The sequence below is a fragment of the Heterocephalus glaber genome, unplaced genomic scaffold (genome assembly GCF_053883595.1).
Source record: "Heterocephalus glaber isolate CG9 unplaced genomic scaffold, H.glaber_assembly_v1.0 deba00000768, whole genome shotgun sequence".
NCBI classification, from domain to species: Eukaryota; Metazoa; Chordata; class Mammalia; order Rodentia; family Bathyergidae; genus Heterocephalus; species Heterocephalus glaber.
Window position 1 is genome coordinate 5,613,024 of NW_028258162.1, and position 26,005 is coordinate 5,639,028.

Below are 26,005 nucleotides of genomic sequence, written 5' to 3' on the forward strand. Positions count from 1 at the left end.
ATAAAAGCAACACAATCCTAGTTCTCTTACCTTCTAAACGTACATGTACATGAACGCACACTTTCATAATTATGTATTTCTTGAACTAAACACCTTACCATTAGGTAGCCCATCTTTCTGTGATGTTGCCAAACTTTTCACATTTTACTAATTTTATTTATATCAGTTCTGAATTTTCTCTCTGCAATTGTTATCATTTGGTGTAGCTTTTCTCTCCGCGTCTGTGTTAAAATCTGACTCACCAAACATTACAAATAAAACTTACTGATAAGACAAAGCTAACTTTATTGTTTACCATGGAAAAGGAGAGAACAGTGACTAAGGAAGCCTTGGCAATGTGTTAGCAGGAGGGAATATACAGTCAGATATATTGAGAATTGGAAATTTGATTTAATTCAGGTCTTTCAAGAAGTACAAGAAGTTCAGAAGAATTAGTTAAGGATTATAACAGTTCAGGATTGATAGAAACAAGGTGAAGATTTTTGAGGCAGAGATTCAAAGTATGTTAAGTTATAAACTCAACAGTAGTCTTGACAGAGTGAGCAAATGCTAGCAAAGACCATAAAGTATGACTATTGTTTCAATATCTAGGCTGAGTGTTGGGGATGACAGTTTTGTCTCTCACCTTGTCTACATCCTTAAAGAATGAAAATGTTTGAAAATAGATGTACTCTTTCTGACATCCTCAGTATGATGCATATGTTTAGGCTGAAGTTTCAAAACTATTAGTCTTGTTTGTTGACGTTTTTGTGTTATCAAGATACATCTAGTGTGCAGAACAATTTTACTTTTAGTCCTATTGCCATTTTCCCAAGGCCATTAGTGGGCACATTTGAAATTCAGAACACTCAGTTCTCTTTAAGTAGCACTTTAGATTTTTGTTGTTGTTGTTTTGTTTTGTTTTAATGCTTTGGTGAAGTGGTGCACCACTAAAGTGAGCCATCCATTTCTGTTGTTATAGATGTTAAGGAAAAACATTCTTACATATTTTAGGATGAGAGCTACTCCCTTGTAACTTATAACCTAATCGTCCTATTTCTATCCCTCTGTACCATAGAAACAAGGCAAATATCTGTCTATCAGTTATCAAAACTGAAGGCACTTGGTAGTTTTTTTTTTATTTCCTCTTCTGTTAAACTTTTAAATTTATTTTAGGACATATGTTTGGGTTATCATTCCTAATGTCCTCTTCACATGTTCAATCCTTCTTTCCAAGCCAGGAACTTAGTCTGAATACCACTCTCACAGAAAGCTTTCTTGGACACTGTGGATTGGGAGTAGAAATGTAATTTTTTTGATCCTGGATTCAGTTTGTGAAATAAAGGTTGAATTGTCCTACCTGAAATACCATATCTCCCATTAAACTGTATAAATGTTAGTTTCCAAAAGAACCAGGAATTTTGCCCAAGAGTTTCTGTGAGGCCATGTATGATTCATATGTGTCAATATAGACTAGTCTTTAAACAAGTAGTCTTAGGGTTGTTGAAGTTTAAATCTGAGCTCTGGCAATTGATAGTTGGTCAAAACTAGGCAACTAATTAACTTACTAATCCTTAGTTTTGAAATCTGAAAATAGCTTTTAAAAAAATCCTATCTTGTTGGATATTGTGAGAATTCCTATTAGCAGTATGTGGCATATGATAGAAACCTGACAAAAGCATTAACATTTGTTATGGCTGGTGTCTAGATGTCCTCCCAAAACCTCATGTGCTCATAGGTGGGCTTTTTGGAGGTGGCTGGATCTAGGATGTGTGAATGTAGATTGAGGGTATGTGAATGGGATTAGTCCACTGATTAGTTAGCATTGTTCTGGATGTGGGAAATGGGAAGCCCCACCCTGGGTGTGGGTGGTACCAACCAATAGGCTTATAGCCTGGGTAGACTATAAACGGAAAGACGGAAGGCAGGCTTGCTGCTTCGTGCCTCCCGTGACATGGACTGTTTTCCCTCTGCGATGCCTCTGTGCCATGCTGCCCTGCCTTCGAGCCAGCTGACCATGGTCTGAAATCTTGACAGACTGCATGCTAAAATCAGCCTTTTCGCCATTTACTTGTGGGTGTCAGGTATTTGTCTCAGCAACAAGGAAGACACTAAAGCACCATATATTATATTTTAGGTAACTCTGTTTTTTTTTTAAAGAGCCCCTGAATATAAAAGTGACACGTTTATAACTTTCAACATTCTCCAGAGTAAAGAATAAAGAAAAACAATTTCAGCCCCTAGAAATGATCACTATCAGAATTATACCCATTATCTCCTAGACATTTCTGTGTATATATGTACATTATCATTATATATGTACATTAGAAAACCTTAATGGAATCAAGTACTGCATGAATGAATAGTACTGTCTTGTATAGTATTTATTGTACGAATATCCTTTTTTTTTTCTTTTACAGATCTATAATAGAAATCAGAAAACTTTTTGTAATGGTCTAGGTAGCAAATATTTTATTTAGTCTTGTGGACTACATACAGTCTCTTTTGCATAATCTTTTGTGTTATTTTGTTGTTATTGTGCAATACTTTATATTGAAAACATTTCTTACCTTGCAGGCTATACAAAACTAGGGCATGGGCCAAATTTAGTTTGTAGGCAATCGCTGGTCTATAGCTTGATATTTTCAATAAGTTTGTAAATGTATCATATTAAGCTTTTCAACTGTTCAAATTTCCCCCAATTTTATGTAACTGCAGGGTCAGCATTTTATGTAAAAGTTTTGGAATAATTTTTCTCTCTCAGAGAAAATTTTAGAAGTAGAATTACTGGGTTAAATTTTTTGATACACATTGAAAATATCTTTTAAGATAAGTATAATACATTAAAGCAGGGACCTATTTCTGTCATTTAATTTTTTAGAGTTACTGAAGATGCCTTAGAAGATCCCTCATCTAATCTTTTCATGAAGGCAGAGCACTTCAGTACTGGTGATTGAACACATGGTCACATACATGCTAGACAGATACTCTGCTAATGCGCTAGCTCTCCAGCCTTTTTATTTTTTGTTTTAATACAGAGTCTGTCAGTGTTATCTAGGAAGATCTTGAACTTGTGATCCTACTCCCTTAGCCTCCAGTATAGCTGGCATTAATGCACCACAACATCCAGCAATCTATATACTTTTACTTTGACATAATCTGATTTAGAATTGCTTGGAACTTTTAAAACAGACAATCAATTCAAAATAACCATGATTTCATCAATCATGTATTCTCACATCTAGATCCTGACATCTATCAGAGGTCTTTAAAAGACTACCTGAAACCAAGTGTTTTCTTTCTCAATGACTCACATGCTTTCTTTGAACTATTATGACATAATCTCTCTGGATTGCTATCAACCTTGATCTGCAATTTATGTTGTCCCCACTTGTTGTGACTGTATTTTCTGTGAAGTTGCCTTGTCGGGCGCTGTGGATATGGTGAGGAAGATCTCATCCCTGTCCTCCATTCTAGTGAGGAACAGACAAGTGTATCACCATAATTCACTCTCATGATTAGTGCACATTTCATACACTGCAATGTTTTGTGTAGTGACCTGTTTAAGCGCTTATGGGCTTCAAAACTCTGCAAAGATGCCTGACACAATTATTTCCCAAGCTTGTCTCAGTGCACTGGGACATTTGAACTGATTTAGAATTACTAATCATGAGCTGTCATCTACTATATTTGTGCTGAGCTTGCCTGATAGATAAATGGAAGCCTAAGACGGATTAAACAGAAAATGAAACATACAGCTCACAGCGGTTCAGCATTCTAAGTCCAGAGTATTGAAGAACTAAACAAATGGGATGGTATGAAGCAGTTTGGAACATTTTGCTACTAAAAGAAATATTCCAAAGTAATAGTTTGTGAATATTTAAAAAACATTACTTCAGGAAACTGATTCTTTTCATTTGGTTTAGTAAATTCCTGGTTTCAGTAACTGCTTGCGTTTTGTGTACAGGGTACCATTTATGTCACTCAGTAGAGTTAAATCTTTCAAGAAGTCTTTGAAAATATTGTTCTGGACATATTGTTATAACCAAATGTATCAGCTTCCATATCAAGGAGACAAAGTGAGTTCTGGACTTTAATAGATGGGTTTTATAGGATTCTTGATGGAAATGAAATCAAACTTCCTTCCTGTGATTGATTGCAGTTTTTAACACTATATTTCATCTCTTGAAAATAAGTTTGAGAACTTTTCAGTCTCTCCCTGGAGCCAGAGCTCAGATTCTCACTGCTTCCTTGTTGCTACCATTGTTGTGTTTTTGGATTAGATTTTGTCATTTCCTTTAAACTGCATCATGTGATATAAAAATTTTTACTGGCATTTAAAAATTTAAAATATTTACTTGTGTTTGATACAGTCAAAAAATCACCTGTGTGATGTGAGGATTCTTTATAACACCACAGTTTTGGGATGGTTTTGAAAGAGAAAAATGAGGGTTTTGCCTTCTGTCCTGTGAAAGATCTCCAGAGTGACTGCTGGATGTTGCTGTGTTACTGTCTATGTTCCTCTAAGTGAAGTTTTCTTTACATCTTCAACAGAATTTCAGATAAATCCTATATATAGATGTGATGTACTAGAATGTCTTCTAAAGGTCCATGTGGTAAAGGCTTGTCCTAAACTCTGAAGCTGTTGGGAGGTGTTGGATCCTTTAAGAGGTGGGGCCTAGTGGGAGGCTCTGGTCACTGGGTGTGTAGCCTCAGGGGATTGTGGGATACTGCTCTCTGCTGCTTTTCCCTTTTGCTTTCTAGCCACCACGATGTAAGCAGATTGCCCCATCATGTGCTCCCACCATAAGGGGCTGGCTCCTCCTGGGGCTCAAAACAACAGGACCAATTGATCATGGACTGTAATATCCAAAACTCAAGCCAAAATAACCCTTTTATCCTTATAAGTTGATCATATCAGGTGTTTGTTACAGTAATGGTAAACTGCCCAACATAAGCTTGAATTCATAAAGTGTGTATTTTATAGAATAAATTGGTATGTAGTTCTTGAGAGCTAACTGTTATTTCCATGAAGTAGGACTATGCTGTCATTAGCTCTGTGTGCCCAATGCTTGGCTGAGTCCTTGACAAATAATAGATATTCAATAATTGTTATGTGGATAAATGAAGCTCCTATTAGACTCTATGCATGTGATTTGAGGGCAAAAATGGGCAAAGACTAGAGTGAAAATCTTCTAAATTAGAACATCTTTGTGAAGATTTTGTAAATGTACCTGTACTTCTTTTCCAGTAAGATTTTTTTTAAATTTAAATTTATTTTAGCTGATGCCTTAAAAATAGAAAAATTGTACATAATAACGTACCAAGAGATGTTGCCATACATGTATGCATTGTATATTAAATCAGCTTGAATATATCTATCTCCTTAAAGATTTATCATTTCTTTAGCAGATGCTTTCTTTTAGCTCTTTGAAGTGTACAGTACATTGTTGTTGTCTGTAGTTCTCTACTGAGCACCAGTACAGTAGGACATTTGCTCTTATTGAGCTGCAACTCAGTCTCCACTGATCAGTCTTTTCCCACCCTTCCTTCCACTCATGTTATCCTCTAGTAACCATTTTAATAGTGAGATTCTTTTTTTAAACAAGGTTCAACCATTGCCTGGTTTAAGCATTTCCTAAACTATCAGTATACAGTTTTACTTGAGAATATGTATCATACTAAGTCAGAAAGTGTTCTTTCCCTGTGTATAATTTGCAACTGTATTAAAAATTAAATAAACTAAGTGCTCACAGATAAAGCAATCTTGTAGAGGGCTTCCTTTGCCCATTTCTTTACCTTGCCAAATCCCAGAAATTCTGTGAATGTGTTGTCTCACTCATGAATGTGGGAAATATGGGGTGTTTTCCATTTAAGATTCCTTTTTGTTTTGGTCTGAGGTCTCACTTAATCTTCATGTATTGTACTTTCTCCCCTTCTTGAATCTATGGGTCAAAGGGCTGGGGCTGGTTGCTCAGCCTAAGCTGTGAGCTCTCCCCACTCACAAAACATTATTTTAAGTGGCTTCACATTAGAAATTATAATATAACCACTGGCTTGATTGTAAGTTTTAGAAAATGACTTTAAATTTAATGATAAAACAACATTTCTTAAAATTAATAGACTTCAAACTAAATAAGTCCATAATAAAATGTGCTTTTCCCTCTCTAAATCCCTTAAATTCAAAAATCAATATTTTATCTTTTTTTAGTGTTCAATCTTCATTTTATTTTATATTTTTTTGGCTTGAACTATCTGCTCCACTTGAGATGCTTGGCTTGGGCCAGTATGTTAATGACCATAAGCTCCAGAGCTGCCTTCCACATCTCCTAGACATATACTCTTCCTTTTAAAACTTCAGAGATGATAGGAAATACAATACATTATTTTTTATCTATCCAAATGTGTTTAGTTGACTAGTAGAGAAACTTAAGCTTAAAAGCCGCTTATGCAAGTGAAGAATCTCAGGTCTAGATTCTGCTTTGAGTGTGGCAGTATGTAGGGGCTTGAGAAGACTGCAGATGTGTCCATTTTCATCCATTGGTTCAGCAGCTTCTGTATTAGCCCCACTCTTGAGCGTTTTCTCAAATTGTGCTTATGTTCGTGCTCTTTTTCCTCCTTTCCTCCTTGCTCCTTCCTTCCTTTCCATCCATCCATCCATCCGTCATTCCTCCCTCCCTCCCTTCATGTTTTCCTTCTTCCACCCCCTCCCTTTTCTCTTTTTTTTCTTTCTACATTATTGTTTGATCATTTTTTTTTGTTGTCTGATTCCTGTATTAAAAGATAGGCACACAAAAACCAGGACTTTTGTCTAACTTGTTCACTGATGTATCCTTCATTCTTAGGGAAGTGTTTGGTAATCAGTTTAAAAATGATTGCACAACTCCAGGCCTCATGTATATTTCCAGTAAATCTCCCTCACTCATCTTTATAGGTAACTTGAATACAGCTCTATTACTGGCAATCAAAAAGATGGAGACAATATTTCTTTTGTGATTAATATTGATACTGTGAGGCAGTTTCTCTGTGTGCAACATGAACTAAGTTGTTTTATATGTAATCTGTCTTGAAGGAAATTATCTCACCTACATAGGCAAAAATCTTTCCCTTTTCAACAATGGTTGAAATTCAACAGGTTGTCTTATTAAGCTTCCTTAAAGAGTGAAAAATCCCTAGTTTATGTTTTTACACTGTGAATTAATCAGTGCATCTAGATGTACCCCCAAAGCCTCATGCAGTCATAGGTGGGGCTTTTTCAGCAATGGCTGGATTGAGAGTGTGTGATGCTGGGATTGATTCATGGTGCAGTGCTAGGCTCAAGGGCCCTAGGATTAAGGTGTGTGAGTGCCACTCACCCTAAGTAGTCTGGATAAGATAGAAGGGAGAGAAAGAGCTGTGGTCATTCCTTAATTGTTTTGCTACCTTCTGCCCACCATGAACTGTTTTTCCCCTATGATGCCCTTCTGCCAAACTACCCTGCCTTAGAGTCAGCTGATTATGGATTGAAACCTCTACAAATTGTGAGCTAAATAAATTTTCCCCCTTTAACTCTGAGTGTTAGATATTTTGTCTCAGGAACAAGAGAAAACTAACTAAGAATTTGGCACTAGAGAAGTAGGGTCATTGCTGTGACATTACCTGACCATGTGGTTTAGGAGCCTTTGGAGCGGGCTTATGGGAAGGGGAAGAGCTAGGAAAGGTTTGGAGATGCTGGCTGAAAAAGTAGAGTTGGAACCCCTTAGGCTGTGCTTGATGGGAGATTCTGGTCAGAGCCTAGAAGACCAGAAGGCTGATGGAAATTCTGCTGGCAAAGACCAGGCTCAGGATGTTTCTGCTGGGAAGAAGGACTGCATGGGTTGTTGAACTCCAGATGATGTCTGTTATGCCTTGGGAGAAAGGTTCTCTGCATTTTGCTTGTGTCCAGAGACTGCCTGAGACTGAGATTAAGGGTAGCAGACTAATTAATCTCACAGAAGAAATTTCAAGGCAGTCTGATGTTGAGGCTGTGACATGGCTACTGTTGGGGGCTTTTAGCTAGGTTTATGTTGAGAATCAAGAGCAAAGGCCCAACAGAATTATCTAAAACATTTTGAATTTAGCCAGAGGATGGAGCATAGCCGCCCTGAAAGGAAGCCATGGGAACTACAACCACTGGAAATCCCACAGGGGTGGAGCCACAACTTGCCACAGATTGCCAGGGATGCTGGAAGTGCAACTGTGGGATTTAATGTTTGCCCTGCTGGACTTAGGCCTTGCATTGTTCCCATTCCTTGCTGTCCCCCCTATTTTTTTGAGCTACATTTCCAACGCTTTTTATATTTTATTACCAGACAGAGCCTTGCTAATTTTCCCGGGCTGGCCTCAAACTTGAGATCCTTCTGCCTCAGCCTCCCCAGTAGGTGGGATGACAGGTGTTTACCACTATGCCTTGGTCAGAGCTGACATTAACCTCACTTGTGGAGCTTTTCTGTCTTGAGACAGTGACAGAGATGGAAGAGAGGACAATGGAAGTATTATGGACTCTCAGAGATGGAATAAACATTTAAGTCAGTTCAGTTTCTGTTTACTCTATTTTGTCTCTTTTCTGTGTTCACAGTTGACAGCGCACATGCAAGAATTTGTTCCTGGACCTCAGCATTTTGTAGAAACTCTGTGCACTCCTGAGAAGTAGGAAAGACTTAGAACTGGTCAGACCAGCCTTCTGGGTTTTGTGGGAGGAGCTCAGGTGTGGGGTATTGTGCTGGTGGAAGTTGTCTCTTTGATAGAGAGGAAGAGAGTCATAATATGACATGCCCTGGGTATGACAGTGCTGAGGAAGTTTAGCTATGTGCTCACAGATGTCTTGAAAGGTGAAACTCTAATATTTATTTATTTCTCTTCTACTCTCTCCACTTCTGCACAGAGCTCTCTGTGGGGCTGTATTTTTTTTTTTTAATGACAGAAACCAATAACAAACGCCCACCCCACCATGGAGCAAAGCAATAGAACCTGGCAGTTTGAGCAATCATACAGTTTTGATTACTCCAGAGCCTCTGGATGGCTCTTCCTCAACTAGGAATGTGATCATGACACAATATGGCCAAGACCTGGGGGAGCAAAATTGTCAACAAAATATTTTCAAGTCTTAAAGGCAAAAATTATGTTTAGTTTGGGAAAAAAATAAGTGTAACACAAAACTGTTTTTTCTCATATGGTTTCATTAGCTTGGAAGAACATCTAAACAGTTAAGGGAATGTTTCAGGAAAATTCTCTGTGCTATGGTCCCGTATTTTCATATTCAAGTCTTTCTCCAGTCCCACCTCTGTCTCTCAGGTGTTAGAGCCTCTTCCTTTGTTCCTATGGTCCAGCCCTTCATTCAACATGGGTGTCACGAGTGTTCTCCCATCTTGCATCTGCTGTTTTGAGACCTGAATTGGAAGTGATGCTGAAGGTTGCCTTGGAAAACAGGTGTTAAGATGAGAGTTGGGAACAGATGCTCTTAGCACCTTGTGGGCACAGTGATCCCCATCTTGAATGATACATGGGACGAAGATGGCCCCAGGCACAGGGTGGGATCCAGTGGCTAAAGCTTTCCTCCATTGTAACCTAGGAAATAAATGCAATTTAGGGTTCAGCGATTAGAATGTTTGAAACATGGGAGCAGGGAAAACATGCTTGCAAAGACAGCAGAGTGGGCTGATAACTGCTAAGTGGTACTGATGTCCTGCAGGGGGCTAATGAGAAAATGAAAGCCCCTTGGAACAAGTTTAAAGCTAAGAGTGAGTCTGCAGTGTAAGCTGCAAGAATGGCCCAGGCTTGTCTGAGCTGGAGACAGGGCTGAATATTTACAGTTGTAGAACTCCAGAGACAAGTGAGTGTCCAGGTAAAGCAGGTCTGCTTGCCAAGGTTGGGTTAGTCATTGGGAAAACCAGACCCTGAAAGTTGGGAAAAGATGTGCAGGGAAATCCACGGGGATTGCTAATTGGTTTCCTAGTGTAGAGATAAACTCAGGGCACTCAGATGAGAGAGCCAACAAAGGCTATTTATTCAGAGCTTGCAAGGAAGTCAGTTCCCATCACTTGGGCAGGGAAGCGTAAAACCTTCGGAGTGGGAAAAGGGACATCTTCAAGTGTGTCCTGACTGGAGGCTTTCGGTCCTGGGAGCCTGGAGGCGGGCTAGCTAACTGAAGGGAGACATTGTGTGTCATTGCTGTGGAGAGTACATTTGACTTTCTCTGCTTGGTCTTCATTTGGAAACAGCTCATCCAAGGAGAATACAGTGGTCAGGAAGCAGGCCCTGACCTCCCTTGCCAGTTGCTGTAGAGGGTGTGAGTGGGCTTCCTGGGCCAGTTGCTATGAAAGTGGTGGTCAGCATGTACTGTCCAGAATCTGTGTTTACATAGCCTCTCGACAGGGGATCTCTGGCAAGCTCCTGGGGGAACTGCAGCAGCTGTACCTTGTCGCTGTCTTACAGTTTGTGTCCCTTTTCCGCATGCTACCCCTCTGCCCTCCTCTACCTTCTCCGGAATCTTTCCTGCAGAGGGAGGTGAGAGCGGGGAGGAGGGTGAAGTGGGAGGGTCCCTCAAGGAGCTATCACTTCCCTCAGGCTGTAAGATGCTGCAGAGACCTCTTCTTCACAAGGCAGTGCTGTCCTCCTTCCCCTCAGGAGTTGTCCTCACCTCTCCTCCTTGGCTGTCAGGCCCGTAGCCAGAGTGAAAGCTCAGGGCACCCTGGCTGAACAGGTGCTGGGCCTCATAAGGGAGGAACGAGTTTATACACCACGGAAGTTGCAAGAAGTAGCCAGCATATATGGTCCAGAGATGAACGAGAACCCCCGGAATGACATCAGAAAGGTGACAAGTGTAGGACTGAGTAAGTAATAATTCAGTGACTTGGGAAAACTTTTGCAGGATATAAGAATTGAAGCCATAGCCAGAAGCCTGGAGGGTGGGGAGAAGTCATTTCTAGGGTGGCCTTTGTGAGCATGGAGAGAGCCGTGGTTGACGGTGAGTGGCATTGAGTGCTGTGGGTCTCTGGCAGAAGGAGACACATCAGACAGCTGTGGGTAGACCCAGTGAACACACCAGTTGCCAAGACCACGAGGGACGTGCCGGTGAGAGGGATGCCAGCATCACCAAGTTCCATAGTGGGTCTTCTTTGTAGTCCAGGTCTTTAGACATGGGAGGTGGCCACAGAGCTAGGCTCATTCTGAGTGATGAGAGTGAGCCCTCAAGCAATAGAATCGAGGTGCCAAGAAACTCCAGTGACCCACACTGACTCAAAATCAGAGGGACAGCCGTGGAGGCTGGATTCCATGGGGAGCTGTGAAGATGATTAACAGAGCTTGGCATTCTAAGGGACAGAGCCGAATAGCTGCCTTTAGTTTTTTGTCAAAGGTCAGTTTACTGTATGTAGCTTGGTCTGTTTCTAGGCTTTATGTTCTTTTCATTTGATCTGTTTCTCTTTTCTTATTGCCACACTGTCCTGACTATTGTAGATTTATACCAACTTTTTTTTTTGGTATCGGGAATCAAACTCAGGACTTTGTGCTTTCAAAGCAAGTGGCGGAACCACTGAGCCAAATCCCGGGCCCTATATTAACTTTGAAGATTAAATAATGCCCATCTCTTATTGTTCTTTTTCTGCTTCAGTATTGTGTTGGCTATTCTGGGTCTTTTGTCTTTCTGTATAATATTTAGAATCAGTTTTGTTGCTAGTTACAAAACAACTGGCTGGGATTTTGATTGGGATTAAATTAAATCTATAGATCAAGGTGGGAAGAATTTTAACAATACTGAGTCTTCTTCTAAATGAACATGGAGTATCTCATCATTTATTTGGCTCTTTGATTTCTTTTATTAAAATTTTGTGAGGTTCCTCATGTAGCTTTTGTAACTGTCTTGTTAGGTATTCACTTTAGTATGTCATTTTTTTGGTACTAATAAAAATGATGTTGTATTTTTAATTTCAAATACCAGTTATTCATTGCTAGTAAATAGAAAATCTGTTAGAGTTGTATATTAATCTTGTTTTCTGCAATCTTTTTCTATTCACTCATTAGTTTCTAGGAGGTGGTTGTTAATTTGAAATTTTTTTTACATAGACCCTCATGTCATCTATGAGAAGAGACAGTTGTATTTATCCCTTCCCCAGTTGTATATCACTTCTTTTCTTACTTTATTAGATAGGGATTTCAATATGATGCATGTAGGAGTGGTGAGAATTGACATGCTTGTCTTGTTTCTGGTCTTAGGAGGAAAATCTTTACTTTCTCACCATTATGTCTGATATTAGCTGTAGATTTTGGGTAGATGTTCTGTTTCAGGTTGAGAATTTCTCTTTCTAATTTTCTGAGAGTTTTTGTTAGGAATTGGGTGAGACTTTGTCAAATGTTTTGTCTGTACCCTATCAGATGATCATGTGATTTTCATTTTTTAAAAGTCTAGTGATGTTGCAGGTTGTTCTGATTTGGTATATTAATCAACCATACCTACATGGAATAAATCCCTTTTGGTCATAATTTATAATTCTTTTTTACATTGTTGGAATTGATTTGCTAATAGTTTGTTGAGCATTTTTGCATCTACATTAATAAGAGTTTTTGATTTGTACTTTTTTTCTTATTTGGGTATTAGGGCAATGTCTTCATGAAGTAATCTCTCTGGTTTTATTTTGTAGAAGACATTGCTGGGAATTGGTGTCATTTCTTAAATGTCTGATACAATGCGCCAATATTACCATCTGGTCTTGTGCTTTGTGCCTGGGAAGGTCACTAACCATCAATTCAATTTATTTAATAGAGGCCTAAATTCAACCAATTCTCATACCTTGAACCCATTGACCTAAGAGGTGGCTAGGTCATAAGGAGAAAGAATTCTCTAGCACTTTGAAAAATGTGGACTACAATTATTCTCCAAGCCCTTTCCAAATATTCCAATTAATATTTGCTTGATTTTATTTTATACTGGGTTTCTTAGTCTGAGAAGACTCAAAAACAGAATTGTGACTTTGAATCTCTGAACTATTACTAGAAATGTCTCCTAAAATTTATTTCTCTAGCACTTATTAATTATTTCAAAAGTAACCTAAAGGCTGCTAATAGATTGCTTTCTGCTTAACCTAATAGGATACTACTATTGGTTTCTAACCCTTTACTGATGATGCACTTATTCATAAGTGGGTTGCTAACTATAGTTTCTTTAAAAAACATTGGCATCTAGGCTAAGGTATCTGATGTGACTGGATTTAAAGCACTGAAAATCCTGCCAGTACTAAAGGATGTGGCATTAGTATTTTGTGTGTAACTGATGAAATTTCATCTGTGGTAAAATGGACTGAAGGATACACTGAAGGTTTGGATTTAGACGAATTTGCTGCCATGGAAACTATTGTTGAGAATGAGGAATACATGCATTATAGTGTGAAGTGGATGCAATACTAAAAGAGACAGATTCAAGCTAAGAGATTCTTGGGCCAGTGTATGGTCACAGGACTAATAAATTTTATAGTTCCCTAAAATGACCTTGTTTCATTTGTAGACTGAATCTGTTTTATTCTTTACAATTTATTGATTTTAAAGATGATTTGTATTAAGCTATTCTTTATGACAGTGTGGGACACTAAGAATTGTAATGGGAAATTGGAGAGAATGTGGATGGTGGTAGATATCTTTAACCTCTGAACTTCTTTGAGCTTTCCTTGCTAAGAGAAGTCAGCTTTCTTGCATTTGAGGAATCTGAACCAGTTTACTTCGAGATACAGTCACCTCATTTGAAGGAGTCACCTCCCACATGTGTACCTTCCTCATGTCTCTTTCCCAGAATCATTACTTCCAGACCTATACATAGGAGCAATTAGGGCAGACTAATATGCCAAAAAGATTTAATCTTTTGCTAAAATATCAGTAGATAATGGGGAGTGCATATGGGGAAAAAGAAGTTGGACAGGTAAGGAGAATCATCATTTTGAAATGAGATGATTTGTTTTATTTTTGATCATCTAGAATATGTTCTGATTGCTGAGTTAGGCTTACTCTGTGGAGACAGGCATTTAGCATAGTTGAGCTGTCAATGAAGATGTTGACTTGGAAAAATAATGACAGAGTAGAATGTTTGGTAGTTAATAACAAGTGGCAACCTATGGTATTATTGCTGTGGATTATTCAGTCACATCCTATTGCCTATGAATTAAAATGGTCTAGAAGACCCTGTATAATAAGACATTTAGAAATCCCTTGGTGTAAGGATAGTGTAAACATGGTGTCTCAAAGAGATATCAACCTACTAACAAAATTATACTGCCAGAGGCAAGGTTAGCATGATTACCACAATAAAACCATAATAATTAGAAATGCCAAGTGCTCTAGGGATCTTTGGTGGCAGCTAATGGATCTTGAAGTCCATCGGGTTAGGGTTAGGTTTTGTGCAGTTTGATATAAAAACAACAAATAGTTCCCTTGGGTTAGTGCCTATGGCTTTTGAGTGGTTTTGGTTAACTGGAAATGAGAAATACTCAGACGTTCATGAATTATTAGACCCTGGTTCTAAATTGCTATTCATTCTAGAAAGTCATGATTGCTGCTTGGTCAGATCAGGGGACATAAGCAAGTTGAGTGATGAACTGACTATAGGCCAAGTCCACTTCTCAGTGGGTTTTCTGATACTATAAAGCTACTATGTGGTTATTTTTCAAGTTTCTAAATGGGTGGTTGGCACAGATCTACTCTGTAGCTCACATTGATTCCTGATCCAAAGAAAGAGCTCTATATAGGTCAGGAGGTCCCCAAGGACATCTCTAGCTCTCAGGACTTGTTAGGAAATGTTAGGAACTGCATGTCTGTATCACTTCAAAATTCATATTTGAAGCCAGTCCTCAATGTGATATTTGGAGGCAAGGCCTTTGGGATATAATTAAGTCATGAGGGAGGAGCCCTCATGATGAGATTAATTTCCTTAAGAGACTCCGGAGACACAATCTTTCTCTGCAATTCCAGTTCATTTCTTATCTAAATGAAGAATGATACTTGGAACGCAGGAGAGTAGCATTACTTTTAGAATAAGGCAGGGGTCTGCAAATCAGGAGATGGGTCTTTGGTAGACATCATGTCTGCCAGCACCTTGGTCTGAGATTTCTGTCTCTAGATCTATGAGATGTTAGTTTCTTACAGGGGCACAGTTGACTGATACTGAAGTACTCACAGAACTCAGCATGCAGTTTATTATATTGCAAGGATACAGAGCAAGATTGACAAAGGGAAAAATGCGTGGGCCAAGAGTAAATCAGAGGCAAACTTCCATTGTCTGCCTCAGTTGGGTCACATGAGTCATGTTCAATTCACCCAATAAAGAGCTGTGACAACACATGTGATGTGCTGCCAACCAGGGGTGCTTCCTGAGAGACTTGTTGTCCATGGATTTCAGCAGGGGTTGGTTGTGCAGGCAGACTCTGCCTGGCATATTCCAAAGGTTGAGACTGCCAGAAGGAAAGCACGTACTCAGTATAAGCCATATTGTTTTGGCAAACTCTTTAGGCAGAGTGAGATGCTCTTGTTATTTAAGGAATTGGGAGGAAACTTCCTCGAAAGAGAGATCCCAGGTGGTACTCAAGGACCAGCCCTGTAAGCAGGCCTTCTGAGCATGGTGGTCAGGCCTGTTCTGTCCATTCTTTTGCACAGGTGGGAATAAACAAAGGGAAGTCCCTACCCTGGGGAGGAGGCAGAGATTAGTGTTCCATTGGCGTGATTCCTTCTGGACCTGCTTTTTAGTCCTTTGGAGAAGATGGATGAATCCTGGAAAATAATGGAGGGTTATAAAGAAAAAATCAGATTGTGACTCTGATAACAGCTGCTCCTCCAGATGCAGTTTCTGTACCGAAACAAATAAGTTTCTCTGTAAAAATCATTGTGGGAAAAGTATTGCTTGGTTTACCCAGCTAACAGGGAGTTCAAGAAATATTTGGTTTTCAATTGAGATGACACGTCTTCTTACGAAGCATCATCTTGCTCTGAGTTACGATGTGGTTTGAAGGCCTCTGATGGACTCATTATTGAACGGGCCTACATTCCCTGCACTGTGCACATGGCGTTATTTGGACAGAACCTGGTAAGTATGGAGTAGCAGGTTGCCCAGATGCCTGGGTGAAACTCATATCATAGAGTGTGGGTGATAAACCCTAGGGAGACATAGGGGTCTGACACTTTATTGAAGTTATGGCAATGAAGATAAATTGAACTGGAAGACAGTGTGCTGCATCTTGCTTCTCATTCCTCCAAGAAAGAGGTTGAAAAATTGGTTGGCTTATTTTAATTTTTAAAAGGAAGCTGTTTACAAACACACATAGCTGTGTGAGTGCTAAAACAAGGTAAGGGTTTTGAATTTAGGACTACAGCGTGAGGACCTGGGGAAGATTAATAAGCTCTGCAAGGCTGTGTCAAACTTTAAGAGAATCACATTGCTGAGCTATATGACTGTGGAAAAATGCCAGCACATAGCTGTTCTCCTCTTGAATAATAGTTATTGGGAACAGATAGAGACTGAGCCCCTGACCATGAGACTCCAATGACCCTGCCTCTGGAGCTGCTTGGACTAAATTGAATGTAATCTGATCCACCAAGCCATAAATCTGACTGTGCCCAGTAGCATCCATCTTAGGCGGAAATGGAATACACAAGGCTGGACGTGAGGAGGTGCTGGAATCTCAAAATCCTGGAAGCAGCTGGCTCACTGTCCCGTAGCACCTGTTCATAGCCATATCACTTATATATATTTTCTTTTTGTTTTTCAGAATTTCCACTTTCATGTTTTTCTAGAGTTTTTTTATTTTCCGGTGTTGCACTGCATGGCATTGCTGTCAGAGAAATTCGTCTTAACCCTGACTTTTTGAAATATATCGAAGATAGCTTTATGAACTAGTATTTTATTTCTCTGAATGCTTCTGGGGATTATAATTTAGACCATATCCATTTTTATGTGCTGTTGGGAATACACTCACTGTTTTTACTTGTCCCAACATTTCTTTATTTTTTTCTTCTATCCTGGGTAAACATTTGGGTTGCTACTCATTTTAAGTGAGCAGTAATAATGCTTTTCTTATCACTAGAGAGATATTCTTCCACTATCTTTCTGCTTACGTTATTATAGTTGAGAAGTTGACAGTCTAAGTAGTTTTCCTTTATAGATGATTGTTTTTATCTTTTGACTTGAATTTAAGAACTTTTTTTCAGACTCATTCTGTTTGATATAAAGTAACTAGCTGAATATTTCTTTTTATTTATTCAGCAACTTGATCATTAGAGGAAAATTATTGTTTGACTAGTTTTATCCATATTACAAGTTTCTTTGGTCACATATTAAACCTTGTCATTATATGCTTCAACTTCTTAAAAGTATTTTTATATGTTTTTTGTACATGTCAATATTGCCTTTGTAGAATTTATCCAGATTTATCGTCCAGTTCACTACATTCTGTATTCATCTCTCATGTTTTCTGCTCATACCATCTACTGTTCTTCTTTTCAGTGATTGTATTTTTAATGATTCTATTACAAAATCATGCCTACTTTTGCTAATGTTTTTGAGCTTATTAAAATTTAATCTTAAATATTAGTTATTTATATTTATATACAGGTATTTTATATTCTCTATCACACACAAGCAATTTAAAATCTTTGGATGTCTATTTCTGCCTTTGCTTCTTTGTTTGTGTTGGCTCTCTATCACAGAAACTTCCTTCCTGAGTGGCAATTAATTTTCCACTGTGAGCTCTTGTTTGAATGACCACAATCCATGAGGAATCTTGAGGTGAGTCTTTGAAGATGCCAGGAAGTTTTTCTTAGCAAATTCTTCCTCTGGCTTCATGTGAAGATTTAGTTCTAATTCTCTGTCTTATGAAGATCACACAAATTTTATAACCTTCCCAAGTTTATCTTTTAGGATTTGGGGATCTGCATTTCTTTTACCTGCAAATGTGGCTTCAGTCTTTGCTCATCATTTCTTCTTGTGTCTCATATGTTCTTTCAGTGATTATTTGTGTTAATTCTAGGATTTTCCTTAAAATACTGTATTCTTCAGGATTAACTTCTAGTAATAAACTGTTCCATCAACTGTAAATCTTCTCATCTCCCTTTCAACCTGTGAGATCTGCTTTATCTTTGCAAGTTCAGTACTTAATTGTACGTTGAAAAGTATTTTGTATTCTGTTCCATTCAATGAAATGGATGTAGTTAGAGAGGTTCATTTTTTAAGAAAGAAAATGTAATCTACTTGTGCAAGAAGTAGAATTAATTTGTGTGTGTTTGTTGTAAACACATTTATATACCCTTCACAAATTGTAAATTCTAAGGTCAGGGCTATTGCCTTATTGAGTACTATCTATACCTTACCTTGGTTTTACCTATGTCCAATATTTAATATAGAGTATGAGTTCATTTTTGCTAAAAAGAGAAAAACCATATGTTTAAGATATTTATCCTTTTGCATTTGAACATTTTGCCTTTTGAATGTCTCACCCAATGATCACTGTCAATGTAATTCAATTACAAGTGTGCAGGCATTTGTTTTTCTATCTAGGGTTCACACTCAAGCTCCATCACTGTGTGATCTTAGACAAGAGCTTACTGTACTCGAGTGATGGCTTTTACAGTAACAGTAGAGAATACTATAAAAAGTTTTAGACTGAATGAGACATCATAGATGAAACTACCCGCATAATGTTGGAGCCCTGGGCTCCAACAAGGCTTTTTCTTTTTTCTGATATATTGAATAAAAACCACCCTAGGCACTATAATCATCCCTCTCTTCATTGTTCCTTCTGGTAGCTCTAGAGAAAAAGTGACAAAGGTATTAGCAGTTGAAATTAACTTCATCTTTTGAAAACAAGAGAGAATTTGTATTATAAAATACGACTCTCCTGGGTTAGACTGATGTACGCGAGCACCGCTATTCCTGTTCATTTCTTATCTCCACGATGAATGACACTCGATACACTATCAGGTAATGTTATTTTTAGTAGGTAGCAACAGTTAATAATGCACCTTACTATCTGAAACTGTGCCATAAACAGCTGAACTATAACAGCAACAAAATATTAATAATATTTCAAATTGGAAAATATGAACATGCTAAAATGTTGTGAGACCAGGATTTAGATCCGGGGTACAGAAGTGACAGGTTCTATTTTCTCATGTCTCCTCACTCTCTTGCTCTCTTCTTCTTCTCCTTCCTTCTACTTTGTCTTACTTCATTTTCCTTCCTTCCTCTTTCTTTCTTCCTTTTAAAAAATGCAGACCTGAATGAGATTTGATGTGATATATTTACTGTTGGAAGATAGTGCACTGTGTTTTTACTGTAATACAAAGTTATGGTTTCAAAATCTAAAGAGTCTTTAAAAAATATCTAAGAGTTAAAAATGGGAAAGCTACACTGAATACAAGAGCTGTATGTCCTTTTTAAAGTAGCATTTTAGATTTTTACATTTTTATTCTAGTACTCACATATTCCTAGCAAAAGTTGGAATTATTGTAACCCTTCATTAATTTCATTTAATTTTTAATCGCGTTGAAATATTTTAGTAACTACTACCTGCCAGGAAATGTATTAGTAACTGGGGATGCAACAATGGAGAATTCATAATCCTGCTGTTTGGTGGGGCATAGGGTATGGATACAGAACAATTTTAATAGTATTTGAATCATATACTTAAAAGGATAAAGCAAATTACTAAGTGAGATCTTTCTTTTTAAATTAGATACATTTATCGTTTTGCCATTTTGCCATTTTGCTTTATTTTTAAAATGTACTTTTTTCTTGTGTATATTTAAGGTATATACCATGATGTTGTAGAGGCGGGAGGGAGGGGGAGGGAGGGAGAGAGAGAGAGAGAGAGAGAGAGAGAGAGCGAGAGAGAGAGAGAGAGAGAAAGAGAGAAAGTACTACATGCAGCAAGATATCTGTATTTTTTTTGGTACTGGGGATCGAACTCAGGTCCTTGAGCTTGCGCAGCAGGCAGCGAAACCACTGAGCTAAATCCCCAGCCCGAGATATCTGAATTCTAGTTTCTACCATCAACTTACTATGTTTTTTCACATATATCCTATCATTTACTTGGGGCCAGTTTATGTGATTTATAATGTAATATAATAATCTTTGATGTCTCTTCAGTTTTTAAAGGCCTATGATTCTTACAGTATCTCAAAAAGTAATGTGAGGTTTCCATTGAATTAAGCAGCATAAATATTTCATTTTCACTGTGCAGCTGTAACAACTGGACCTGAAATATTTGAGTATGTTTTAGTAACAATAACATTCTAAATTACATGAATGAGATTAAATGAGTATAGGAATTAAGGGAGAACATTTCTGTGTAATTTATGATTTATTATACTCCCTCCCCTTTGCTTGCCCTTTCTTAAGTTTATTCTTTCAAGGGATAGCATGGTCATAAAAGCTTACATTGTTTAAACATGGTGTACACAGGGCAATAAACACCTAAGTTTAGCTAGCTGCAGAAATAGTGCAATTACTCGAGTTAAATATTTTCTAAAGGCACTCCTCTGAAAGAGTAGCTGCCCAAAGAGTCATTTGTGTTAAGAGCTACAGCCAGTTACTAGTAGCATCCAGTCCTAAGAAGAAGATCTGGCAAACAAGCGAGAAAATAAAAAGATACTTCCAATTATGAACTCACTTATTTTAACTGCCTGATCTTCAATACACAGCACCAAGTAAGGTTTCTCTCCCTGGCTGAAAATGTTAGCGTTCTCACTGAACGAAGCTTTTTGTTTCCTTTGGATTTCTTCTGTTTTTGTGTCTCTGCTGGGTCAGCAAGGATCAGAAGCTTTTCGTTGTGGCAGTGGGGTCTCCCTTCCCCCTGACAATGTTTGTGACTTCACAGATCAGTGTGGGGACAGCAGCGATGAACAGCAATGTAAGTGCCCTTCTCCCTCCTCCAGTTTCCATTCCCTGTACATCCGCAGAACAGGGGCGTATGAAGATGCAGCTGGCTTCCTAGCCCTGTCTGGATTTCACTTCATATGCCTTTAGTGTGAAGCAGAAACTAAAATATATTGTTTAATAAAGATGCCTTCGTGCACAAAAATTACTTTAATTCACAATAAATAGCTAAAATTTTAACTGGATAGAATATATTCTAAGTCAGTTTTTAGTGATTAGAAAGGAAAAATGAGAAGCAGGAATGTAGCTTTTAATGTTAGTGGAGGAAAATTCAAAAGAAATTTACTAATGCAAAATGCTCTGATGGAAATGGTGAACTGAGTTGTGAATTTAATATGGAAATACTTGAAACGAATTTTACCTTAAGTGTGTAGATCTTATTTTCACTTATAAGGTGCTGCTTCCAAGTGAGTTGGTACTAAGTAGCACACTCTGGCCCGTGGTTTTTTATTTCAAAACAGTAGAAACAGCACAAACTTCAGAGAGTACCGGACCTACTTTTGAATCCTGGGTGAATTATTTAATAGTTGTGTGATCTTGAACCTCCATTGTATTGTAAAAAATCATTAAAGCCAACTGTCATGGGTTGAAACATGCCCAACTTGGAATATCAACTTGCTGCCTGAAATATCATTAACTAACAGGAAACAATTTACCGAAAAGGACACGCATAGTAGCTTGTAGGTTTCTGCCGTTTCTGTTGCACTATTGGAAGGGAGGCTACATTTCAGCAATGGAGGTTGGTGTCATTCTTGCATACAATCACTTCTGATAAACAGTTTCGTAAAGCTATCAAGGCTTTGTTGTTGGCTAATATCGCTACTTAATCAACTATCTGGAGGCTAGTTCTATTTCTAATTTCTGTTCTATAGTTCTATTATAAGAGGTCACTTTACTCAAACACTTTACTCAAACTTGTATTTTCTAATTTATATTCAGATAAAATATCAATAGGTTATTTATAGAATTCTTCATTTTCTGCTGCAAAAATAAGACTCTACATATTTGATATTTTCACACATGTAATCATCATCATTTGTCTTGTTTTTCAAAACAATACAGATTTACTGACATTTCTTCTCTGTAGAAGGAAGTAGACTAATGCTTTTCCTGCCGTGCTCAGGATGGCTATCACGCTGTTCACGCTTAGTAACTATTAAACACACGGCATAGCCGAGGACACGGATTCATTTGTATTTGTCCAATTTTCCCAGAGAGGCTAAGGGTTGGGCCCATCGCCTCTTGCTCCATCCCTTACAGTTCCTTGGTGAGCAGCGAAGGGGAGCCGCTCAGTTGATGTGACGAGAGAGGCAAAGTCCCTTCCGTTGTTAATCTCAGGAAGCTTCCTTCAGCATCTGGCTGTGATGGCACGGTCTTGCTTCAGGGAAAAGGTTAATATGGAGGAGAGAGCTGGTGAGTGGGGAAGGTCTCCGTGCGTGGAAAATTCTAATAAGCCAGCCTCGGAGGTAGGCATAGGCGCAGATCTGTCAAATAAGCACATTTCATTTTAAACGTTACATTGGGAGGTCACTTTTTGGCTTTCTCGCTTTTCATTTTCATTTCTGAGAAGTTTTCACTTTGGCATTTTATTTAACACGTGGGCAAGAACCTGTGGATAGATGGAGAATCACTTTAGATGATGCGCTTCTTTTCTATGCCACACTGGGGATGAATATCGTGAAGGTGTCAATGATGGACAAGCAATTTCTCCCAGGAAACTTGTGATGCCAACTTACAGACTAGAGTATCTAACTTATAATGGTGCTAACATAGCCACACTTTGAAAAAAAATCAGTCTGTGCCCACTTTAACATTCAAATGGTGTGGCCCTTAAAAATATAGATTAAAATGTAAGACTTTTCTTGATAAAATTAGTCTACTGAGGTTGAATTTTTGCGGCAACCGATGCTATTAATAGATTTTTGAAAATGTTCTTATTTTTAAGTGATGGGATATTTTAAAGACTAAATAAACCCATTATTTTAAACTCACTCCCCCCTTAGATATTAAGTAGAAAAACTGAATCCTTAAATGGAATAAATTCTGTTTACACATAAGCACTATATATTGGGCACTTTATGTCTAGTGAGCAAGAAAAATAATTTGTAGGTAGAACAGTTGTTTGGTTTCAGTTCTGATAAGAATTCCTGTTTGTTAGACTTAATTAACATCTTTTACCAGGAAAAATATATTGTGGTACTATCTGTGTATTGTTTTAAAATCATATTAAAAAGTTGCATTGTTTGCTTCCATGCTGATCCATGTTGATTGGTTTTCCTAATTATTTTATTTTAATGATTTTTATTACTATTTATAATTGACAAATTATAATTGTTACATTTAGGGGCATACAATGATATTATATATATAAAATCTGAAATTATTAAATCAAGATAGTTAACACATCTACCTCTTTTTTGTGATAAGACATTTGAAATTCACCTTTGTTGTTTTGAAATACACATTGTTGAGTGTGGTTACTCTACTATTCAATGGATCTCAAAAGTTGTTCCTCTGTCTGTCTGAAACTCTGCACCCTCTGTCTAATAACTTCTCATCCTATCCCCAGCCTCTGGTAATCATCACTTTACGCTTCTGTGAGTTTGGGTGTTTCAGATTCCACATATGAGTGACGTCATGATGTATTTATCTTTCTGTGTTTGACATACTTAGCATAATGTGCTCAGGGTTTATCTATGTTGTTGCACATGACAGAATTCCCTTCTGTTTAAAGGCAGAATAGGATTCTATGTGTATGAGTGTATATACTGCATTTAAAAAAAATCCATCCATTCATTGGTGAACACATTTTGATTATCCTAGCTATTATACATGATGCTATTATAAACATGGGAACAAAGATATCCTTTCAACATATTGATTTCAATTCATTTGGGTATATACCCACTGGGGTTTGCTATACCATATGACAGTTCTAATTTTAGATTTTTGAGGAATTTCCAGAATGATTTTAATATTGGCTATACTTATTTACATTCTCATCAGTAATGTACAAGTGCTCCATTTTCTTGCCAGTGTGTATCTTTACATTTTTTTATAGCAGCCATTCTAAAAGGTGTGAAATGATAATGTCATTATAGCCTTATTTTACATTTCCCCAGGGATTAGTGATGTCGAACATTTTCCATGTACCTTTTGGCCATTTATATGTTTTCTTTTGAGTAATGTCTATTCTGGTCCATTACCCATCTTAAAATTGTATAATTTATGGCTGTTTTAACTATTGAGTTGTTTGACTTTCTGATATATTTTGGATACCAACTCCTTTTCTGACGTATGGGTTGGAAATGTTTTTGTCCACTCTGAGTTGTCTTTTTTGGGGGCTTAAATTCTTTTATTGGTCCATTTTAGGTATACAATACATTTACATTTATCACTGGGTGCTTGTACCTGTACATGATGTATCTTGGTTCTTATTTTTTCCCCATTCCCTGTGCTCCCTTCACCCCCTCTACCCTTCCCTATTTACAAAGACTTCATTTCCATTTTTTTCTTTTCTCATAATTTTTCCTTTCCCTTCTTTCCTTTCTGTTTCTTCTCCCACTTCCCCTACCCCTTTGGAGCTTTTCTTCCTATTTCAAATTATCAATTATTCATTTTAATCATTTTAATCCTTATTTACACTTTCAGTTTCTCACACTAGAGAAACTATTCGGTATTTACACATGTGTCCTATTTATTTCACTTAAGAGTATGGCCTCAATATGCATCCATTTAGTTATAAATGTCTCTAGTTTGTCGTTCTTTATGGCTGAGTAGTACTCCATTTTATAAAAAACACCCACATCTTCTTTATCAAGTTTCCAGTTGATGGGCATTTGGGCTGTTTCCAAGCTTTAGCTATTACAAACCGTACCGCTATAAACATGGGAGCACATGTATCGCTGTGGTATGATTCTTTTAATTCTTTTGGGAAGATCCCCAGCAGGGGATTAGCTGGGTGAAATGGGACCTCTAGTCCTAGTTCTTTGAGGTATCTCCATACTGATTTCCACAGTGGTTGCACCAGTCTGCACTTCCACCAACAGAGTTGTCTTCTTTTTGGATTGTTTTCTTTACTGTACAAAAGGTTTTTGGTTTGATGCAACTGTATTTGTCTATTTTTGCTACTGTTTCCCAGGCTCTTGGAGTCATATCCAAAAAACTATATTATTTCTTTCCACTGCTAACTTTGGGCTTACTTTGTTCTTTTTACAGTATTTTAGAAAATTTGAAATCTTTTTTGATATAGATGTTCATCACTATGAATTTCTCTTAGGATTGCTTTTATACATCCCATAAGTCCTGGTATGTTATGTTTTCATTTTTCATTTGTCTCAAGGTATTTTTTTAAATTTCCTTTTTGATTTCTTCTGTTATCTACTGGTAAACATAATTTGCATCTCTTTGTAAATTTTCCAGAATCTCTGTTATTTATTTCTAGTTGAATGCTTTTGTGAGCCAAAAAGATAACCAACATGTCTTTAATCCTTTTCCATTTGATAAGATTTACTTTGTGGCCCAACACAATCTGTCCTGAGGGCATTCTGTGTGTACTCGGGATCGCTTAGAATCTTTGAGTCTTTGCTGTGGTTGTTGTGCATTTGAAGAAACAGCCATTTCTTCTGGCCTGTGCAGTATTCTTTGATGGTGCCAGGCCTGAGATTCTGGCAGTGAGCCCAGCAGCCAGACCTTGGTGTTGGTTCCCTTAGTTGGACTGGCCCATATCCCGTGCTCTGAGGCTCCGTGGAACCTGCTGCTGGCTCTGCCCTGCAATCCCTTGAGACCACTGGCTGGACTCTATCAGGTGAGTTGCTGGCTGCTCTGCTATTAACTTTGATAGAACAAGGCATTGGGCTGTCTTTCCTGGCTAGCCATGACTGTCTTTTGGAATTTGTAGTTGGACAGAGCCAAGTGCTGAGCTGTGAGACTGTCCAAGGTCTCTGGGATTGCTATGTGGTCCTTGGTGTAGGCAAGGCCAGAGGCTAAGGACTCCACAAATAGTTGTAGAATGAGGTCTGCCTCCAGGCCTAGGCTGCCTCAAACTGAACACTGAGGCTTGTTGGAGTTGCTGATTGGCTGTTTGATTGGGTGTAACAAGAT

At 38.0% G+C, this 26,005-nt stretch overlaps 1 protein-coding gene across 8 annotated transcripts in view; it reads left to right on the plus strand.

Moving 5' to 3' along the window:
- Malrd1 (MAM and LDL receptor class A domain containing 1) overlaps positions 1 to 26,005 on the plus strand; it is a 725,534-nt gene that overhangs the window by 44,483 nt on the left and 655,046 nt on the right. Inside the window, exon 1 of one of the 8 annotated variants that reach the window (XM_087207221.1) lies at positions 20,505 to 20,876. The exons of 2 other annotated variants lie outside the window; for them this stretch is intronic. In XM_087207221.1, coding sequence (XP_087063347.1) covers positions 20,699 to 20,876 — 178 coding nt within the window. In that variant the 5' untranslated portion in view covers positions 20,505 to 20,698. Of the gene's footprint in view, positions 1 to 20,504; positions 20,877 to 22,161; positions 22,316 to 26,005 lie in introns of those variants that run through there. 5 more of the 8 variants (XM_087207226.1, XM_087207222.1, XR_015449658.1 and 2 more) reach the window with 5 other exon arrangements.